At 50.3% G+C, this 15,897-nt stretch overlaps 1 protein-coding gene across 1 annotated transcript; it reads right to left on the reverse strand.

Annotated features, from left to right (window-relative positions):
* Positions 1 to 292: 292 nt before the first annotated feature.
* On the reverse strand, positions 293 to 9,932 carry HORMAD1 (HORMA domain containing 1). The gene is given in 14 exon segments (XM_050306283.1): positions 293 to 1,150; positions 1,819 to 1,902; positions 2,172 to 2,236; positions 4,335 to 4,398; positions 4,751 to 4,947; positions 4,950 to 4,973; positions 6,427 to 6,575; positions 8,230 to 8,297; positions 8,459 to 8,485; positions 8,595 to 8,615; positions 8,889 to 8,925; positions 9,074 to 9,137; positions 9,427 to 9,571; positions 9,900 to 9,932. Coding segments are annotated over 14 exon segments (1,059 nt in total). The 3' UTR covers positions 293 to 1,069.
* Positions 9,933 to 15,897: the final 5,965 nt, after the last annotated feature.

A 15,897-nucleotide genomic window follows, 5' to 3' on the forward strand; every position in this document is an offset into this window, starting at 1 on the left:
GATTTTCTGGTAGGGAATCTGGAGTTAAAGGAATCAGAAATTCCAGGATTTCCTGGCAGGGAATCTGGAGTTAAAGGAATCAGAAATTCCAGGATTTTCTGGCAGGGAATCTGGAGTTGAAGGAATCAGAAATGCCTGGATTTTCTGGCAGGGAATCTGGAGTTAAAGGAATCAGAAATCCCTGGATTTTCTGGCTGGGAATCTGGAGTTAAAGGAATCAGAAATGCCTGGATTTTCTGGCAGGGAATCTGGAGTTAAAGGAATCAGAAATGCCTGAATTTTCTGGCAGGGAATCTGGAGTTAAAGGAATCAGAAATTCCTAAATTTTCTGGCAGGGAATCTGGAGTTAAAGGAATCAGGAATCCCTGGATTTTCTGGCAGGGAATCTGGAGTTAAAGGAATCAGAAATGCCTGGATTTTCTGGCAGGGAATCTGGAGTTAAAGGAATCAGAAATTCCAGGATTTTCTGGCAGGGAATCTGGAGTTAAAGGAATCAGGAATCCCTGGATTTTCTGGCAGGGAATCTGGAGTTAAAGGAATCAGAAATGCCTGGATTTTCTGGCAGGGAATCTGGAGTTAAAGGCAGCAGAAATCCCTGGATTTTCTGGCAGGGAATCTGGAGTTAAAGGCAGCAGAAATTCCAGGATTTTCTGGTAGGGAATCTGGAGTTAAAGGCAGCAGAAATCCCTGGATTTTCTGACAGGGAAGAACCACAAACAACTCATCAAACCCTCCAAGTGTCCCAGCAGGAAAAGCAAACACTGGAACAGCCAGGAAACTCTGGGAATCACCTCCAGGACTGGGCAGGTTTTGGGGGACCAGGATAAAAATTCCAAAGGCTCTGTGGGAATGAGCTTTGCTCCACCCCCATCAGGACACGGACGTGCCCGGAGTCAACCCCAAAACCCCTTTTAGGGGTTTTCTGGTCCCACCTGCCGGGCCCTGAATCTTCCAGCTGGGCTTTCCTGGCTTTTCCTTCCCTAAAAACACGCTGGGAAGTGCTGAGGGAGCGGAACAGATCCCTGGGGACCAACAGGCAGGTGGGAGAATTCCAGGAGATGTTTGGCAGCTAAAACTGCTCCTTGGGCTCGCTGAGCTTCCTCCTCTTGGGCAGCACGTCCTGGCTGGAGGAGAGCTCGGCCTGGTGCACCTGCAGGGAGAACCACGTGGGAATTACGGGGAATTCCAGGTGCTGGACAGGGAACAGCCCCCCCCAGAGCAGGACAGAGCCCTGATCCAGAGGAGCTGGGCCTGCAGGAACAGCTGGATAGGGATTTTCTGGCAGGGTTTTTCTGAGGGGTTGAAGGAAGGTTGGGATGTGTCCCTCCCTGCTGGGATGTGCTCCTGGGTGGGAATTTCACGGGAGAAATCCTTCCCTGTGGGGGTGGACAGGTTATTCCATGGATGCACCGTCCCTGGAAGTGTCCCAGGCCAGGCTGGAGCAACCTGGGATAGAGGGAGGTGTCCCTGTCCCTGGCAGGGGGTGGGACTGGATGAGCTCCAAGGTCCCTTCCAAGCCAACCCATTCCCTGATTCCAAGGTCTGTTCCCAGCCAGGGTCCCATTCCATGGGTTCTGTCCCAGGAAACCCCCTGACTGTGACATCAGGAATCAAAGAATCGTGGCATGGTTTGGGAGGGACCCAAAGCCCAGCCAGTCCCCACCCCCTGCCAGAATCCCCCCCTCCCAAATTCAGTGGGAATTGAGTGATGAGAATTCCATAATTCCACCTCAGGGGGTTTGTTCCACTGCTTGGGAGAGAAAAAGAACAGGAAACAGGAAGAATAAAGCTAAAAAAACAGCACCACGTGGTACTAACAAGGCAGCTCTGAAATATCTTCCCACTCCTCGTCCTGCTCTCTGACACAACCAGCTCAGACGTTTTTCGGGCCAAATGATCCACCTGAAAGCAGAAAACAAAGGGGTTTTTTCTGGGTTAAATCAAGCTGTTAAGTGGTAACAACGCTCCAGGAGTTTCCTGAAATCTGAAAATGAAGTTTTCTGTTGTGACAGCAGCAAAAAAAAATACATATTTAGAGACCAAGGGAAGTAAAAAGGGATTTTTGTTGCTGGAAGTGGTGACTGCAGCAGATTAATCACTGTTAGGGGAGGAAAAGAAGCTCCACAAAAGCTCCCTAAAGGTTGAAGACAAGGAAGGAGAGTTTTTCCTACCTGAGGGTTACAAACATTGGGAGTGTGGATCCCTCCAGCTTCCTCTCCACAGGTGGAGTTCGTTTCTAAAAGAAGGAAAGAGCTGAGGAGTCAAATCGAGCTGTTTGGTCACCGTTAACAACCAGCCCTGCCCCGAGGAACACGGAAAATTCCGGGAACAGGGAATGCCAGAGGGCTCAGGGGAGCTCCAGCAAGTCCCAAACTCCAGCAAGGATTAAATTCAACCTTAAATTCAGCCATTTTCCAAACTAAACTCCAGCAAGGATTAAAATTGAACCTTATATTCAGATATTTTCCTGCCCTAAACTCCAGCAAGGATTAAATTCAACCTTAAATTCAGACATTTCCTAAACTAAACTCCAGCAAGGATTAAATTCAACCTTAAATTCAGACATTTTCCTGCCCTAAACTCCACCAAGCATTAAATTCAATCTCAAATTCAGCCATTTCCCAGCCCTAAACTCCAGCAAGGATTAAAATTCAGTCTTAAATTCAGACATTTCCTTTCCCAAACTCCAGCAAGGATTAAATTCAACCTTAAATTCAGACATTTCCCTGCCCAAACTCCAGCAAGGATTAAATTCAACCTTAAATTCAGCCATTTCCTAAACTAAACTCCAGCAAGCATTAAATTCAACCTTAAATTCAGCCATTTCCTAAACTCCAGCAAATATTCAAATTCAACCTTAAATTCAGCCATTTCCTAAACTAAACTCCAGCAAGGATTAAATTCAACCTTAAATTCAGACATTTTCCTGCCCTAAACTCCAGCAAGGATTAAATTTAACCTTAAATTCATTTTCCTGTCCTAAACTCCAGCAAGCATTAAATTCAACCTTAAATTCAGCCATTTCCTAAACTAAACTCCACCAAGGATTAAATTCAACCTTAAATTCAACCTTAAATTCAGCCATTTCCCTGTTCTAAACTCCAGCAAGGATTAAAATTCAATCTTAAATTCAGCCATTTCCTAAACTAAACTCCAGCAAGGATTAAATTCAACCTTAAATTCAGACATTTCCTAAACTAAACTCCAGCAAGGATTAAAATTCAACCTTAAATTCAGCCATTTCCTAAACTAAACTCCAGCAAGGATTAAAATTCAACCTTAAATTCAGCCATTTCCTAAACTAAACTCCAGCAAGGATTAAATTCAACCTTAAATTCAGACATTTCCCTGCCCTAAACTCCAGCAAGGATTAAAATTCAACCTTAAATTCAGCCATTTCCTGCCCTAAACTCCAGCAAGGATTAAATTCAACCTTAAATTCAGCCATTTCCTAAACTAAAAACCCAAAACAACCCCAACCTTTGAAATCCTTTCTGGAAAGGAGCTCCAGGGTTGTCTGGGAGTTCCAAAGCTGCCCCAAAACAACCCCAACATCTGAAATCCTTTCTGGAAAGGAGCTCCAGGGTTGTCTGGGTGTTCCAAAGCTGCCCCAAAACAAACCCCAAACCCAACATCTGAAATCCTTTCTGGAAAGGAGCTCCAGGGTTGTCTGGGAGTTCCAAAGCTGCCCCAAAACAACCCCAACATCTGAAATCCTTTCTGGAAAGGAGCTCCAGGGTTGTCTGGGAGTTCCAAAGCTGCCCCAAAACAAACCCCAAACCCAACATCTGAAATCCTTTCTGGAAAGGAGCTCCAGGGTTGTCTGGGTGTTCCAAAGCTGCCCCAAAACAACCCCAACATCTGAAATCCTTTCTGGAAAGGAGCTCCAGGGTTGTCTGGGAGTTCCAAAGCTGCCCCAAAACAACCCCAACATTCTAAATCCTTTCTGGAAAGGAGCTCCAGGGTTGTCTCAGTGTTCCAAAGCTGCCCCAAAACAAACCCAACATCTGAAATCCTTTCTGGAAAGGAGCTCCAGGGTTGTCTGGGTGTTCCAAAGCTGCCCCAAAACAAACCCCAAACCCAACCTTTGAAATCCTTTCTGGAAAGGAGCTCCAGGCTTGTCTGGGTGTTCCAAAGCTGCCCCAAACAAACCCAACCCCAACCTTTGAAATCCTTTCTGGAAAGGAGCTCCAGGGTTGTCTGGGTGTTCCTCCATGGAGCAGAAATTCCCTCTCCAGTGTGAAGAAAATAATGCAGATGGGAATAGAGAAAAATGAGGGGTTTGTTCCAGGAAAGAGGCAACTCAGAGACTTGAAAATCACCCTGAATGTTACCTTGAGCTTCTGAAACGTTCTCGTGGTTCTCCTCCACCACCCTGTTATCCGGGACAGGATCCTCCTGGAGGAGGAAACGGGGCTGTCACTCAGTGCAGGCACAGCAGGAAGGAGGTTTCTCCTCAGATTTTTTTTTTTGGGTGGATTTGGGGTGGAACAAAGTGCAGTGAAATAACGGGTTGGGAAGTGGCAGAGGTTTCATCCTCCCCTCTGCTGCTCCCTGTCCCTGCAAAATGGAGCAGGAAAATCAAGGCACAAACGCCCTGAATTGTTTATAACTTTTGTCCTGCTTAAACCTATCTGGGATCAGAGGGGGTTTTATCAACACCCTGGTGAAATAATGACAGTTGATTTTTGTTTTTTTCTAGGTGATACAGCAAACAAAAAGCTCCACAAAACCCCCTCGTTGTTCTTACATTCATGCCCTGGATCTCCCCTCCTGGCTCCTCCCTCCTTCCCTGCCTCAGGATGTTTCTGTCCACGTTCTCCATGCGCTGCTTCTCGGTGGTGATCTTGAGTTTCAGCAGGTGGAAGGGGGTGGGCACCTCCCCCACGTTCAGGTAGGTGGGCTCCTCGTTAAACATCAGCCCCTCGCACTTGGCCTCCCTGAAGCCGGGGGTTGGTAATCAGGGGGGGTCACTGCAGAGGGGAAGCCACGAGAGGGGTCACAGCCTTGTAAAATTAATGTTCAAACTCTTAAATATAAGAAAAAAATGGGGTGTGGGGAGGGGAATAATCAATACTGAGCTTGGAGTTAAGTGAAGCTCTTTGTGCTGAGCAGGCAAAGGTGTTTGAGAAGGGGTGGGGAGATAAAATTGAGATATAAAATCCTGACTTGTCACGATAAGGAAACGACACACTTCGTAAGCAGGGCCGGAGGTCTGGAGAGTCACCAGCCTCGAACCGGGCTGGGAAAAGTGTGGGGCAGCCTAAATGCAGGGTGGGAAACTCCCGGGGAAATCCCTGCCTCGAGGAAGGCGGGGCCAGGACCGAGATCCTGCAGCAGGATCGTGTTCCTGCAGCAGGATCATCCCCCTGCCCCGAGGAAGGCGGGGCCAGGATCGAGATCCTGCAGCAGGATCGTGTTCCTGCAGCAGGATCATCCCCTGCCCCGAGGAAGGCGGGGCCAGGATCGAGATCCTGCAGCAGGATCCTGTTCCTGCAGCAGGATCATCCCCCTGCCCCGAGGAAGGCGGGGCCAGGGTCGAGATCCTGCAGCAGGATCGTGTTCCTGCAGCAGGATCATCCCCCTGCCGGGCCCGAGGAAGGCGGGGCCAGGATCGAGATCCTGCAGCAGGATCGTGTTCCTGCAGCAGGATCATCCCCCTGCCCCGAGGAAGGCGGGGCCAGGATCGAGATCCTGCAGCAGGATCGTGTTCCTGCAGCAGGATCATCCCCCTGCCGGGCCCGAGGAAGGCGGGGCCAGGATCGAGATCCTGCAGCAGGATCGTGTTCCTGCAGCAGGATCATCCCCCTGCCCCGAGGAAGGCGGGGCCAGGATCGTGTTCCTGCAGCAGGATCGTGTTCCTGCAGCAGGATCATCCCCCTGCCCCGAGGAAGGCGAGGCCAGGATCGTGTTCCTGCAGCAGGATCGTGTTCCTGCAGCAGGATCATCCCCCTGCCCCGAGGAAGGCGGGGCCAGGGTCGAGATCCTGCAGCAGGATCGTGTTCCTGCAGCAGGATCATCCCCCTGCCCCGAGGAAGGCGGGGCCAGGATCGAGATCCTGCAGCAGGATCGTGTTCCTGCAGCAGGATCGTGTTCCTGCAGCAGGATCATCCCCCTGCCCCGAGGAAGGCGGGGCCAGGATCGTGTTCCTGCAGCAGGATCATCCCCCTGCCCCGAGGAAGGCGGGGCCAGGACCGAGATCCTGCAGCAGGATCGTGTTCCTGCAGCAGGATCATCCCCCTGCCCCGAGGAAGGCGGGGCCAGGGTCGAGATCCTGCAGCAGGATCGTGTTCCTGCAGCAGGATCATCCCCCTGCCCCTTGCAATGACATCATTTCCCAGGGCCCAGGAAACACAAAGGTTGGGCAGTGCAGCGTTTCTCTGCTTTGCCAGCAGGGCTGGGGGCGCGGGGGGCAGGGCACGGTACCCTCATCGTAGTAGAGCAGCTTCATGGTGAGGCAGACGTCGCTGGGCAGCGGGCTGAGGTTCTGCATCAGCACGAAGATCTTGCGGATGAGCAGGATGCTCGCCCGCTTCGTGTCCGCGCACGGGATGGGCGAGCCCGAGCGCTCCCTGCTGGGAACAGCCCAGGGGAGAGGCGGTGAGCGGAGCAGGGGGTGCAGAGATGGGGGGTGGATGGGGAGGGGAGGGGAAAGAAGGAGGAGAAGGAGGAGAAGGAGAAGAGAAGGAGGAGAAGAGAGGGAGATGAAGGAGCAGAGAGAAGAGAAGAGAAGAGAAGAGAAGAGAAGAGAAGAGAAGAGAAGAGAAGAGAAGAGAAGAGAAGAGAAGAGAAGAGAAGAGAAGAGAAGAGAAGAGAAGAGAAGAGAAGAGAAGAGAAGAGAAGAGAAGAGAAGAGAAGAGAAGAAGAAGAAGAGAAAGAGAAGAGAAAGAAGAAAGAGAAAGAGAAGAGAAGAGAGAGAAGAAGAAAGAAAGAAGAGAAAGAAGAAGAGAAGAGAAAGAGAAAAGATGGAAAGAGACAGAAGAAGAAAGAAGAAAAGGAGAAAGAAGGAGAAGAAGGAGAGAAAGAAGGAGAAAGAGGAGAGAGGAGGAAGAAGGAGAAGAAGGAGAAGAAGGAAAAGAAGGAGAAAAAGAAGAAGGAGAAGGAAGAAGAAGGAGAAAAGAAGGAGGAAAGAAGGAGAAAAGAAAGAAGAAAAAGAAGGAGAGAAGAAGAAAGAAGAAGAAGGAGAGAAAAGAAGAAGGAAAGGAGAAAAGAAGGAGAAGGAGAAGAAGGAAAAGAAGGAGAAAAGAAGAGGAGAAGAAGGAGAAAAGAAGAGGAGAAGAAGAAGAAGGTAAAGAAGGAGAAAAGAAGAAGGAAAAGAGGGAGAAAAGAAGGAAAAGAAGGAGAAAAGAAGGAAAAGAAGGAGGAGAAGGAGAAAAGAAGGAAAAGAAGAAGAAGACGGAAAAGAAGAAGGAGAAAAGAAGGAAAAGAAGAAGAAGGAGAAGAAGGAGAAAAGAAGGAGAAGAAGGAGAAAAGAAGGAGAAAAGAAGGAAAAGAAGAAGAAGACGGAAAAGGAGGAAAGAAGGAAAAAAAAGGAGAAAAGAAGGAAAAGAAGAAGGAGAAAAGAAGGAGAAGAAGGAGGAAAAGAAGGAAAAAAAGGAGGAAAGAAGGAAAAGAAGTAGAAGGAGGAGAAGGAGAAAAGAAGGAAGAAGACAGAAAAGAAGGAGAAGAAGACGGAAAAGAAGGAGGAAAGAAGGAAAAGAAGGAGGGTAGTGGGTTGAGGAAAAAAGGAGGAAAGGAGGAGGAAAAGAAGGAAAAGAAAGAGAAAAGAAGGAGGAAAGAAGAAGGAAAAGAAGGATAAGAAGAAGGAAAAGGAAAAAAGAAGAAGGAAAAGAAGGAAAGGAGGAGGAAAAAAGGAAGAAAGGAGCAGGAAAGGAAGAGGAAAGAAGGAAAGAAGGAGGAAAGGAGGAGGGAAAGAGAGAGGGAAAGCAAGAAAGAAAGAGAAAGAAAGAGAAAAGTAAATCTGATATTAAGTTTCACCCTCCACACATGGAATATCTCCAAGAACCTGGTGAGAGACATCAGGCTGACACTAAGTGGGTATTAAAACTACCAGCCTAAATCAGACTAAATGATTACTTGTATTTTAATAAGTCTAAGCCAGCTGAAAAAAAAAGAAATCAGCCTTAAGATCCAGACTTTAAAAACCCAACACCAAACAGATAAAATCCAAGGTTTTGTCACACAAAAAGGGGGCTGGAAAAGCAGGCAGGGAAAGGCCTGGGGCTGTACCTGCCGAAATCCAGGAGTGGCCCGTGCTGGGTGTACTTGAACTTGAAGTGGTAACACTCTGTGACTGTCTGCAAGCAAAGACAGTGGTTAATTAAACTCCCAGCCCCCAGGGCAAGTCCTGCTGCTGCTCTGGCTGCTAAACAGGCAGCAGGAACCATGTACATCAAAGAAAAGTACATTACAGGCACCCCTTAAATTAAATTACAATTAAATGTTCCAGCTGATTTACCTGAGGGTCTTCTGGCTGGGTGTAGACCTGTGTTTTTAAAGTGAAGAGAGGAATCAGAATAAGAACTCTTGGGAAAGAAATAAAAAAAAAAAAATCAGGATAAGGACTTTATCCTTTGCTTTTCAGAGATACTTACTGCCAGGACAATCTGCCTTAGCTGTCAGGGACACAAAGAGAGAAAGAAAGAGAACATTACACATATTTTAGAGCCCGTTTCTCCTGAAATATTTGCTTCTCTGGCTGTGGGAACCAACAGGTAACTAACTAAGGCTTGCTGGAAGAAAAAACTTCCAAACCACCTACAAATCCTTCAGTGCCTCTGTTTGCAAGGAATTTTATCCTGAAATTCCTGTGCTGCAGCTGATTCAGCACTGGGAAATAAGAGGCTTAAATCAGCATTCCCACACTGAGATGAGACTGCAAGACTCACGTATTTCTTCTGCAAGGCATCGTAGCAGCCCAGCATCCTGCGAAAACAAACAATACGGGCCATGAGTTGCTAATTCCCATTTGCTTCTGGCTGAAACAGCAGCAGAAAAGTGGAATTCTTGTGTCTGTTTATTGTATTAGGGCAATAAATGGTGTTTGTGGAAAATAGGGAAATCCAGACGTCACCATTTCACCAGCTGGCTGGAGCCGGGGCAGTTCTTGTCTTCCCTCAGGATTTTGACACAGACATCTCCAAAAAAAAAAAAATTAAAAAGAAAAAAAAAAAACACATTTACTTGGGGCAAAATGCATATTTTTTTAAAAAAAGTGATGTTCCCTCCTTAAAAGCACATACCAAAAAGAGGTCTAAAATTAACATTATTATTAAGTGTGAGCAGAGGTTTAATTGTTAGAGCACCAGCACTGACAAAATTCAGCGTAAGGCACGAGTGAGGTTTCCATTACAGGCATCGAAATGGTCTCAAAAGGGCTTTAAAAACACCCATCTTCTGCAAGTTACTGTGTTAACAGCCTGTTACCATCCATGTATCTGGTTCCATAGGCACTCTCAGGGAAGATTCCTCTCAGGTACGTGATGCAGGACACGGCCACTGCCAGGAGCCTCTTCACCAGCATCAGGGACTGCTGCTCCGTGCCTATTGTTTTTGGGAACACCACTGCACTCTGGAAAACCAGAGGAAGAAACCAGTTTCAGCTGTATCCACAGCACCAAACCTGTCCAGTGCCTCAATCTGAACTCAACTGAAAAGTGTGACTTATAAAGGACATTCCTGACACTTGGTGCCATTGTGTTTTTAGGACACGGCCGGTGCACGACAGCGGAATTCAGGTTATTTTTCCATTAAGCATCTTTTATTCTTAGTTAAAAGAACCGAATTAGCCTGGAGTTTTCAAATGAAGAAATATCACCTGGGTGCACTATTTCAGCCAAAATTCCCCCGTTTTTCCCATGGAAGAATAAACCATGCCAAAAACCACAACAAAACCGTACCATGCAGTTCCTTTGCTTCTGAGCAGTTGCCATTTTGCAGAGACTCTTCTTCCTGTGAATGAAACACCTGCATTAACACCTGGATGAGCACAAGGGCAGCAAGACCAGCCTGCAGCTTCCACAGGGATCTCCTGCACAACTCACCAGCTCAAACAAACCTGGAGTTTTCAGCAAACAGAGCAGGGCAGTTTGTCTGATAATCCCCAGCATCAGATCCTTGATTTCCACAGCAGCACAGGCCTCCCCCGAGGCGGCAGGATGCAGTAATTGGAATATTTATATCTGTGTTTATATGAAATACGAGCCTCCAAAGGCCACGCTCCTCAGTGCTAAACAGCACCCAGCCCACTAGATTGTCAAGAGGGCTTTAGGAAAAGGCTCCCCACGTTTCAAACAACCCCCAGGGCCTGTGTGGGCAAGGTGAGGGTGAGGGGAGCTGAGGGTGGGGGAGAGATGCTGAGGGTGAGGGGCTGCTGAGGGCTGAGGGTGAAGGGCTGAGGGTGAAGGGCTGAGGGTGAGGGGCTGCTGAGGGCCAGGGACTGAAGGCAGGGATGCTGATGGCAGGAGGTGCTGAGGGCAGGAGGTGCTGAGGGCAGGAGGTGCTGAGGGCAGGAGGTGCTGAGGGCAGGGGCTGTGGAGAATGAGGTAGCGGAGGGCAGGGGCTGCTGAGGGTGAGGTGCTGAGGGCAGGAGGTGCTGAGGGCAGGAGGTGCTGAGGGCAGGGGATGCTGAGGGCAGGAGGTGCTGAGGGCAGGAGGGTGCTGAGGCAGGAGGCCGTGGAGGGGATGAGGCTGAGGGCGGGAGGTGCTGAAGGCAGGGGCTGTGGAGGATGAGGAGCTGAGGGCAGGGGATGCTGAGGGCAGGAGGTGCTGAGGGCAGGAGGTGCTGAGGGCAGGAGGTGCTGAGGGCAGGACTGCTGAGGGCGGAGGTGCTGGAGGGCAGGGGCAGTGCTGAGGCAGGGGATGCTGAGCAGGGGCTGTGGAGGATGAGTGAGGCGGGAGGTGCTGAGGGCAGGGGCTGCTGGAGGGTGAGGGGCTGGAGGAGCATGGGGCTAGCGGAGGGCAGGAGGCTGCTGAGGGCAGGGGCTGTGGAGGTGAGGCTCAGAGGAGGGCTGGGGCAGGAGGTGCTGATGGCAGGAGGTAGCTGAGGGCAGGAGGTGCTGAGGGCAGGGCTGAGGCAGGGCTGCGGAGGCGAGGCTGAGGGCAGGGTCTGAGGCAGGAGGTGCTAGGCAGGAGGTGCGAGGGGCTGGGTGCTGAGGGCAGGGATGCTGAGGGCAGGAGGTGCTGAGGGCAGAGGGCTGAGGGGCTGTGGAGGATGAGCTGAGGCGGGAGGTGCGAGGGCAGGGGCTGCGGAGGATGAGGGGCTGAGGGCAGGATGCTGAGGGCAGGAGGTGCTGAGGGCAGGAGGTGCTGAGGGCAGGGGATGCTGAGGGCAGGAGGTGCTGAGGGCAGGAGGTGCTGAGGGCAGGGGATGCTGAGAGCAGGGGCTGTGGAGGATGAGCTGAGGGCAGGAGGTGCTGAGGGCAGGGGCTGTGGAGGATGAGGAGCAGAGGGCAGGGGCTGCTGAGGGCAGGGGCTGTGGAGGATGAGGAGCCTCACAAACCTGAGGGTGAAGGGCTGAGGGCAGGGGCTGCTGAGGGCAGGGGCTGTGGAGGATGAGGAGCTGAGGGCCAGGACCTGAGGGCGAGGTGCTGAGGGTGAGGGGCTGTTGAGGGCAAGGAGCTGAGGGCAGGGGCTGCTGAGGTTTAGGGGCTGTGGAAGGTGAGGTAGCAGAGGGCAGGGGCTGCTGAGGGTGAGGGGCTGTGGAGAATGAGGTAGCGGAGGGCAGGGGCTGCTGAGGGTGAGGGCACCGGCCTCGGGCACTGCGAGGACACCCGACCCAGGCACTGAGGGGACTCCTGACCCAGGCACTGAGGGGACACCCGGCACGAGCACTGAGGGGACACCCGACCCGGGCACTGCAGAACCGCCCACCCTCACCCTCAAGCAGCGCCGAGCGACTTTCCTCAGCCTCCTCCCGCCTCGTCCCTCAGGCTCGGCCGGGCGGCTTTTCCCGCCCCGTCCCTCAGGCTCGGATTTTCCCGCCTCGCCCCTCAGGCTCGGCCGGGCGGCTTTTCCCGCCCCGTCCCTCAGGCTCGGATTTTCCCGCCTCGTCCCTCAGGCTCGGCCGGGCGGCTTTTCCCGCCTCGTCCCTCAGGCTCGGCCGGGCGGCTTTTCCCGCCCCGTCCCTCAGCCTCCTCCCGCCCCGTCCCTCAGGCTCGGCCGGGCGGCTTTTCCCGCCCCGTCCCTCAGGCTCGGCCGGGCGGCTTTTCCCGCCTCGTCCCTCACGGGGGCTCCGGGAGGGGCCGTGCGCAAACCCCGTGAGGGGGGTGGGGGGGCGAGGGTCGCCCTCGCTCCCGCCCGTGAGGGAATCGTGGAATATCCTGAGGGAAGGGAACCGCGGGGATCATCCCAATCCAACTCCTGCCCCTGCACAGACACCCCAAGAATCCCCTCCCGTCACTCGGGGCGTTGTCCAAACGCCCCTGGAGCTCTGGCAGCCTTGGGGCCGTGCCCACTGCGCTGGGGAGGCTGTTCAGTGCCCGACCATCCTCTAGGGGAAGAACCTTTTCCTGATATCCCCCTAAAACCCTGAGAGAGCTCCAGCTGCTCCCTGGGGTCCTCTCACTGCCCTCATGAGGAAGCTCTCAGTTGGTTCCACAGGTCCTGGGGCAGCAGCGACCCCCCCGGATCCGTAAAATAACCAAAGGCAAAGGATGAAAAAGGCTCGAGTCACTTTTGGGGCAGCAGCTCATTGCTAATTGTGGACACACAGCATCTGATCTTTGCTTGACGCATCAGAGGAAAGCTGGGACAAGGTTTTTTGTCCTTTGTAAGGATCAGGTTGCCCAGAGAAGCCGTGCCTGCCCCTGGATCCCTGGAGGTGTCCAAGGCCAGCTCGGAGCAATCCGGGATAGTGGAAGGAGTCCCTGCCCGTGGCATGCTGGTGGGACTGGGTGAGTTTTAAGGTCCCTTCCAACTTAAACCTGGTTTATAGAATCCTGAGGGACTCACAAGGATCATGGAGTGGAACCCCTGGCCCTGCACAGACACCCCAACAATCCCCCCGTGTCCCTCAGGGCGTTGTCCAAACCCTCCTGGAGCTCTGGCACCCTGGGGCCGTGCCCACTGCCCTGGGGAGCCTGTTCAGTGCCCAACCACCCTCTGGGGGAAGAACCTTTCCCTGAGATCAACCCTGACCCTCCTCACAGCTCCCAAACCCCCCAAACCGCAGCTCCAGCTGCTCCCTCGGGTCCTGCCCCTGCTCACACAGAGGAGCTGCAGCCCCTCGAGGTCTCCCCTCAGTCCCCTCCAGGATGAACAATCCAAGCACCCTCAGCAGCTCCTCATGTGGCCCCTCCAGACCTGGATCTTGTCCCACTTTCAGCTGGGAACGAGTTAATTCCTGCCCAGAGGCTGTTCCAGTGCTTTGTGTTTTGGATTTGGGATGAGAAGGGGGTGGATAACACAGGGATGGTTTGGGTTTTTGCTGAGTCGTGTTTATCCCAAGTCAAGGACTTTTTCTTATATTTTTTTTGTCTCCTGCTCTGCCAGAACTGGGAGGGAGGAGAGCCAGGAAGGTGACCCGAGCTATCCAAAGGGATATTCCACCACCATTGCCAGTCCATAAACTGGAGGGAGTTACCTGGGAAGGAGGAGTCTGACATCAGTCAGCGGGTGGTGAGCAATTGCATCGAGCATCAATTAGTTTCTTTCCCCTTTTATTATCATTATTATTATTTACCATTATTGCCGTATTTTACTCTGTAAATCAACTCCCAATATTCATTTAAAACAATCACAGAGTCATAGGGTGGTTTGGGCTGGGAGGGGACCTTGAAGACCATCGTGTTCAAACCCCACGAGCCTCCTAAAAGCAGTTTCTTCTCCTTGAACGTGGCCTGGCCAAGATAAATCCCCTTATCAGGCCCAAAGTCTGCCTTTTCAAGGCTCAGACATCCCCTTGCACACTGATCTGGGTGAAAACAGCCCTGCCTGTGACAGATGAAAATAATCCCCAATAATCCTGAATTGCTGGGATAAATAAAACCCTCTAATCCTCACAGAGCCCAGCCCTCAATATATAACTTTTTGACCCATTTACACATTTTTAGCAAATGAAGAAATGAGTGTTCACTGGTTCTTCATCACATCATTCCTTTAATTAGTTAGTATTCCACCTCCTATTGGCCATTAATTGATGATAACTGGTTTTGTCTAATAATTAGTTCATATCTTTAATCTTCTTGGCATCTTTTCCTCCCAGACAGGACACGTTGAGTCCTCGTTGTCCTCCTCCTTCATCTGCTGATTTCTGCCCAGAGTCCTTCCCAAACCTTGGGTTTCCAGATGTCCAGGTTCAACACTCACCTTCCTCTCTCTCACCTTCGTTTCTCTGAGCAGACCAAGGTTGATTTTTATCAAAACTCCCTTTTTTTGGTGCTTTTCCCAAGCTCGCGACAACTTCGTGCTAAAAATCAGTGAGTAATTAAAATAACTAATCAAGGGGTTAATTAAAGCTGTTCAAGATCCAAACAGTGATGTCATTCCCAACAAAGTTAAAGAGGGGACACCGGGCACCTCCACCCCAAATTTCCGAGGGGGCAAAAAGGAAGGTGAGAATTCAGGCTCTGCTTTGGGAAAAGGGATGTGGGAATAAAAGAGAGGGAGCTGGGAAGAGGTGATGGTTGAGGAAACATTCCAACCCCTTTGCTGCCAGCAAAAATTGGATTTTGTTACCAATTTAAGGCAATAATTATGACTCGAGAGAGGCATGGAGTATTTATTATTATTATTTATTTATTGTTGGTTATTTATTATTATTTATTTCAGAGTTGGCTTTCGTGGAGTTCCACAAACCAAGCACCCCAAGCAATAAAACATCTTCTATTTATACATTTTAGCCAGCACAGGAATTAGTGTTCCCTGGCTTTGTGGTTCCATGATTCCCTGATTCTGTGATTGCATGATTGTGTGATTCCATGATTTTATGATTCTGTGATTCCGTGATTCCATGATGTAAAGATTTTGTGATTCTATAATTCCATGCCCCAGTGATTCCATGATCCTGTGATTCCATGATTTTATGATTCTGTGATTCCGTGATTCCATGATGTAAAGATTTTGTGATTCTATAATTCCATGACCCAGTGATTCCATGATCCTGTGATTCCATGATTTTATGGTTCTGTGGTTCCATGATTCCATTCCACAGTGATTCCATGACCCTGTGATTCCATGATTCTGTGTTTCCATGACCCTGTGATTCCATGATTCTGTGATTCCATGACCCTGTGATTCCATGACTCTGTGATTCCATGATTCTATGTTCCATGATTCCATGATTGTGTGATTCCATGATTCCATGGTTCTGTGATTCCATCATTCTATGATTCCATGACTCTGTGATTCCACGATTCCAAGATTCTGCGGTTCCACGATCCTGGGACTCCATGATTCCCTGATTCTGCGATTCTATGACTCCGTTATTCCCTGATTCCATGATTCCATGGTTCTGTGACTCTGCTATGCCACGATGCTGTGATTCCATGATCCTATGATCCCATGGCTCTGTGACTCCATGATTCTGTGATTCCATGATTTGGTGAGTCTATGATTCTGGAATTCCATGATTCCATGATTTTATGATTCTGTGACTGCACAATTCCATGGTCCTATGGTTCCATGACTGTGAATCCATGATCCCAGGATTCTATGGTTCCATGATTCTGGGATTCCATGATTCAATGGTTCAATGATTCAATGAGCCTATGATTCCATGATTCTGTTATGCCATGATTCTGGGATTCCATGATTCAATGGCTCAATGATTCAATGATCCTATGATTCCATGATTCTGGGATTCTGTTATGCCATGATTCTGGCATTCCATGATTCAATGATCCTACAATCATTCCACAATTCTGTGATTCAATGATTTTATGATCCCATGACTCTGTA

Source organism: Myiozetetes cayanensis, unplaced genomic scaffold, assembly GCF_022539395.1.
Source record: "Myiozetetes cayanensis isolate MyiCay16 unplaced genomic scaffold, myiCay2020 scf119, whole genome shotgun sequence".
Taxonomy (NCBI): domain Eukaryota; kingdom Metazoa; phylum Chordata; class Aves; order Passeriformes; family Tyrannidae; genus Myiozetetes; species Myiozetetes cayanensis.